This window comes from Psammomys obesus, unplaced genomic scaffold (genome assembly GCF_907164565.1).
Source record: "Psammomys obesus unplaced genomic scaffold, mPsaObe1.curated_primary_1811, whole genome shotgun sequence".
NCBI classification, from domain to species: domain Eukaryota; kingdom Metazoa; phylum Chordata; class Mammalia; order Rodentia; family Muridae; genus Psammomys; species Psammomys obesus.
Genome location: NW_026585686.1, coordinates 3576926 through 3582925, shown reverse-complemented (window position 1 = coordinate 3582925; position 6000 = coordinate 3576926). Strand labels below are relative to the sequence as shown.

The 6000-nt window shown below is 44.3% G+C and overlaps 1 protein-coding gene across 2 annotated transcripts in view; it reads left to right on the top strand.

Moving 5' to 3' along the window:
* Positions 1-2007: 2007 nt before the first annotated feature.
* Cntln (centlein) overlaps positions 2008-6000 on the top strand; it is a 292210-nt gene continuing 288217 nt past the window's right edge. For both annotated transcript variants that reach the window (XM_055629436.1, XM_055629442.1), the window contains exon 1: positions 2008-2370. In XM_055629436.1, the coding sequence (XP_055485411.1) occupies positions 2008-2370 (363 nt within the window). The remainder of the gene's footprint in view (positions 2371-6000) is intronic.

Genomic DNA, 6000 nt, shown 5'->3' with positions numbered 1-6000 from the left:
TCTATCTATCTATCTATCTATCTATCTATCTATCTATCTATCTATCTCCATGTATATTCACATTCTATTTATTATCTATCAACTGATCAATTGAGATATTGCTTTGAACACACTAGAAAACATAATAGAAAATATTTCATTGACTTGCCAAATAATCTAAGATCAAATGAAATGAACAAATAAGAAATAATCAGTTGGATGTACTCATATGTATTTCAAACCAAACCTGTAAATTATAGTCAGAATTCCCAGTATTAAGCCCATTGAAATCTCATAAATTTTCAGAACCTAGTGCTTTGTTTCAAATAACCATAAAGATCAAAGACATTGGTTTTTAGAGCTAAATGAATTTATACTCTAGCCTCCCTAATATCAGACATAGTATGCCATGAAAATTACAATGACCTCTTAAGTCTCAGTTTCTTCACTAGTAAAATGCAGATGACATCTGATTTAACATAAGATAATAAGTAAATTTATATTTGAAAATTATCATTGACTCAGCAAATGTTAAATATGATAGCTATTTGTAAAACAACTTTATGTGCACGTTTTGTGTGTGTATATACTTGTTCATGTGTGTGCACAATGTTGAGCGTGTGGAGGCCTGAGGTCCTGTGTCTCCTTCGATCACTCTCCAGCTCTTTTCTTTGAGACAGGGTCTCCCAGTGAACTTGGAACTTGCTGATTTTGCTAGACTCGCTGGTCAGCGAGTCCCAAGGATCTGTTGATCTCTGCTCCTAACTTCTAGGTTTACAGGCCTTCCAACATCATGGTGGCTGGCTTAAAAAAAAATGTGGGTTCTGAGGGATTGAACTCAGATGATCATGATTTCACAACAAGCAATTCATGGATCGAACCATAGTCCCTAATCCTACTGTACTGCAAAAAATGCAATTCTTTAATATACTTCACAAGGTGGGAAGGAAGGCTAGGGGGTGCCTTCTGTCATGGTGACTAAATTCTGGCAGAGATGATTTGAAAATGGTCACTTCACGTTGGGTGTCTCCATACCTACTACAAATCTCCTGTAAACTTCTGGGAAAAAAACAAACAAAAAAAGTAATCCTGTCTTTCTCAGGCCTTTACTAAGTTTAGCAACAGTGAGGAAATGTTTTAAGGGTAAAGAAAGGTTATTGAGTGTTTGAAGTTTTTAACAAAGCGAGTAAGGAGAGCCCGAGACTAAAAGAGAAAGTAAGCCGGTCTCATTTCTTTCATCACACTCTATTGCTGACTTTAGATCTGTCCAAGGACACCAAGCTGTTGGGCCGTGTAGGACAAACTTGCTCTGATATCCAGCCAAGGGATAAAGAAATTGACATAAAGACTCAAAGGAAACCATGACTCTTGCAAAACAAAAGACAAAGGGTGTAGGAAGGATCATAATTCAAGTGGGAAGCCTGCTCGATAGTCCCAGCTCAGCACGAGGCTTTCCGCGTCTCCTTGACTTCAGTCGGCTGGATGTCAGCCCCACGTACCGCGGCGTTGCCAAGGGGTGTGAAGAAAACACTTAGCTCTAAAACCTATTCCCTGATCCTCAAGGAGCTTACAGCAGCGTCGGAGAGATTAGCGGGGTAACTAACACTTGAGGGCGGTCAATGAAACGTGAAAAACGAGTTGGCAGAAGCCTTGGAGGAGGAGGGATTCGCAGCTCGGGATCGCTGGGGGCTGGGGGCTCGTCGGGAAGGCTTTAAGGGGAGGGATGGAAAGGAGGTCCTCGGCGGAGCTGGGGCTTTAGGAGGGTGGGAAGCGCGGGCACTTCGCACTCGGGACAGTGGAGGCGCCGGCAGGGCGCTGGCCAGCCGAGCCGCCGCCCACCCGGCGCGCACGCGCCGTCGGCTGCCCGCGCTGGGAGCCTGGGGCCGCGGGCAGCGGGCCGGGACCCGCGAGCGCCGGGCGAGGCGGGAAAGGCTCCGCGCATGCGCAGTGCCGCAGGCCGGCCGCGGGTCTCAGGATGGGGAAGGTGGAGTTTTCGGGCGGGAACTTGACCCGTTGAGCGCCGCGGCCATGGCGGCGCGCTTGCCGTCCGCCCCGCCGCCCCCGCCCCCGGCGCCGCAGCCGGCCCGCCGGTCCCCGCGCATCAGGCGGCGCGGAGCCGAGGTGCAAGCCGTGCGCAGCGAGGCCTCGGGTCTGGCGGGCACCGCGAGGGTGGCCGTCGCGGATGGGAGCCGCTTAATCTGGAGGGACGAAGAAGGGGCAGGGGGCCGGCGGGCGCCGGGCCGGGCCGGGGCCGCTCTAGCTCCCGTGGCCAGCGCGCCCGCGGACTGCGGGCGGCTGGAGGGCCTCTCCGTGGTGGAGGCGAATGCGACTCGGACGCAGCTGCTGGAGGAAGAGCTGAGCAGCCTCAGGGAGGAGCTGGCCCTGTGTCAGGTATCAGGACTGGCCGCTGGCCTTCCCGTCCATCGCCCCGGCCCGGGGCAGCGCGCCCACCACTGCCGCCCCGGCTCGGGCTTCTGGCGAGCCCTCCCGGGATGTACCCTCCAGGCTCCCAGGCCGGCTCTGCCCACTGCCTGGCCTGCAGGCTCTGCCCCTCTGCAGAGCAGGGGTTCCTTTGGATAGATGCTCTCCAGAGGCGCCTTCCTCAAAGCCCAACTTCCTGGTGGTGTCTGGTGGTACCTAGTGCCCACGGAAGGAGTGCATCCACGAGTTGCAATCAACAGGACCGCGTCACAAAAATAAAATTCACTGATAGAAGTAGACTGTTTTTAAATTTCAAACCCACACGTGTACCCTTGTTCTTATCTTGTGAAAACTAAGTTCCAAACACAATCACAGTTTTGAGAAGGGCTGGGACCAGGGAGCTTCACACTTAGGATGTTCCTTTTTCATTTATTAGCTTGGAGTGATCCCATAGCTCATGAGTGGCAAATCCTTTCTTGTGAGCTCGGCAGTGGAAAGCAGTTGTTAAATCAGTTGCACTCACATTACTTTTCAGATTAGTTTTAGGGTTTGTGGTTGGTAAAGTGAGCTTCAGTTCAAATAGTTTTTTGTTTGTTTGGTTTGGTTTTGCCTTCTTGGCACCATCTCTTTAGATTTGGCCCAAATCTAGGATTAGGAAATAAAAATGTTGAGAATTCATTCATTTAATTACAGGTATTAATTAAATCGCCATTTTTAAGAGACACTAATGAGGAACAGCCAACGCCAAGACTGCTTTGCGAGCACTATGACCAGTTTAGACTAATAAAACAGTAGAAGAGCATCTCTTACACTAAGCTCCGTTGGGTTCTCTTGCTCCGGTTTATAAGTCTGTCCTGTACAAACAAGAGACTCTTGTTTAACTTGAATAGAACTTTGATTAAATAGATTGGGAAGCAGCTGACTGCCCCGCCTTCATTTTCTATTTTTCTATTCGCTGGCAAAAGAGCAAAGGGATAAATAAAGGATACTAACGAGCTAAAGCGTTTTCTCTGCTGTAACCCTCACCCTTGGGGAATTTAAAGATGCAGGTGTGTTCTCATGCTAAAGGCTTTTGTTAAAGTAACAGTCTAAAAACACTGCCCACATTTTCTACACTGTCCCTCTACTCGACTCACATATTTAGAACCTTAAAAAAAAATGAGGCTTCCAATATGGCATTGGCCTTTGTGATCTTGGGCATTCCTGGACTGGAAAATGATTGCAATACTTAAGGCAGATGTAAGAAACAGAAACGGTCCTAATTAGCTTAGAATGGCAATTCTTAAGATTTGATAATCTTAAAAGCTAGACGATCTGAAACATTTCAGTAATAAATTCCAGAAATGAGGCTTCCCTCGTCACCAAGATTATAGCCAAACCAGACTCCCGCTCTCAGGAAGACTAGGTAGGGAAAAATAAACTCCCAGTTCTGTAAGATTTTTCATATGAATTCTACTTATCATTCACTCATAAATCACAGCGCCTGAGAATAGATAGTATTATGAAAATTTTGTTAAAGATTGCAACCCGTATTAAGAAATTCATCTTGTATCTCAACTTATTTGGAACACAAATAGGTGTAGAACAGGTATATGCAGTTGCAGACAGATTACTTACGCTAACCGAATGTCATCAACTCTTGTAAATTTCTTTTAAAAATATTACTGAGATTCAAATTAATTTTACAGCTCTGTAAGGTTCAGGCATGCAGCTCTGGGAAAAGAGCTTTGCTGTGGGTCTATGATCATGAGTGGTGCTGACCTTAGGTTAGTCCCCCTTCCCCCAATATTTAATTTATTTTATTATATATGATCAGTGAAGAAGTTTCCATTTATTGTTCTTGGAGCGCCTCAGGAAAGAAACATGGCAGAAAACAAATGATTCTCTCCATGTGAGCATTTGATTGTGTTACCTAGTTTAGCACATTTTTTTTTTAATGTGGCCCCAGGTTAGCAAGGAAACTGCCTTTCATAGTCAGCTGAGGGAAAGGTAGATTAAATGGAGTGAAATGCAGCCTGTTGTGTTTACTGAGCAGAGGAGTAGCTTCTAAATGTAACATTTTCCTAAGATGTTTTCAAAGAATTTTCATGATGTTTTTAATGCCTTATTTAATTTGTTTAGTGATTACTTCCAGTCTGTAATTCATTTCTATTACATCTTTCAAGACTATATCCTGTTTGTGACAGAATGCAGGAAAGTGTGTGTATATGCACATTCATAACCATTTGTAGACTAGCAGATGAAACAAAATGATGTTAGGTTGAGAGATGGGGCGGGGGGAGAGGTAGCAACCAACATTTACTAACCTTAAATCAGTTTTGGGTGAAAATTATTTAGGACACTTAAGTGAGACACATATAGGTTACTTACCAAATTTAATGATAAAGATTTTGAAAGCATAATGTATTAGAAATTGGAAAGTTTGAGCAGAGAACTAAATTATATTTTATAAGTATTGTGTATATAGCTATGTTAAAGCCTTGTCAGGTATTAACAAACACAAAAATACTTGAGAATGTATTTTGTAGTTGGGTTCCTCACATAGTGAGAAGCTGCATTCTAATAGAGTTATGTCCTTGTTTAATGACTGATAATGTGAGGTCCCAGCCCCTGTGAGTAGGACCATCACTAGGCTGGTATTCCTGAGTTATATAGGAAAGGAGGCTGCACAAGCAAGCAACATTCATCTATGGCCTCCGATTCAGTTCCTGCCTCCAGCTTCCTGCCCTGCTTAAATTCCTACCTTGTTTGCCCTTAGTGATGGGCTGTGTTCATACATGCCAACCAAATAATTTCCTCTCCAAGGTTGCTTTTGGTTATGGTGTCTTTACTACATTGATAGAAAGCTTGGACAGTTGGTAAGATGACTTAGTGATCAAGAGTGCTGCTTGACTCTTAGATCCCACAGTGAAGGAAGAGAACTAACTCCCAAAGTTGTCCTTGATTTTCATAACACCCTGTGGCAAGAGCATGTCCCATTTTCTGTCTCTCTCTCTCTCTCTCTCTCTCTCTCTCTCTCTCTCTCTCTCACACACACACACACACACACACACATTTAAAAGAAAAGAAATAGGAATAGGACAATAGGACAGTGGGTTAACAGACTTGTGGGTTTTGTTATAAACACAGCAACTTCTTTTGAGTAGGGGACATTGAAGTAATGGCTTGAATTAAGTGTGGGAATAATCTATACAAAAACCTAGCAAGGAAGTCAGCCTGAGGATAGGGGAACATGCTACTCGTCTTGGAGACTTGCGTGTGAGATCAGATCACATGAAGTTTTAGAGTCTTGGTAAAGAGTTGGGATTACTCATCCAATCTAATGGGAATCTGTTGAAATTTTGACCTGCAAGTCTAGGAGCCACTTGTAGAGATATAAACAAGAATTGGGATTGATTTGGACTACCATGAGAGAGGTTAGAATAAGGATACAGTTTACAGATATGGCCTTCTGGTGTATAAAAAGTATGGAGAAAAGAGATACTGAATTCTACGTTATTTGAAAATGAGATGGTGATGCATTTCGGACATGCATAAGGGCAGGTTTATGAGAGGGTAGTGGATCAAGTGTTTTATTTCAGACAAGTAAAATTTAAGATG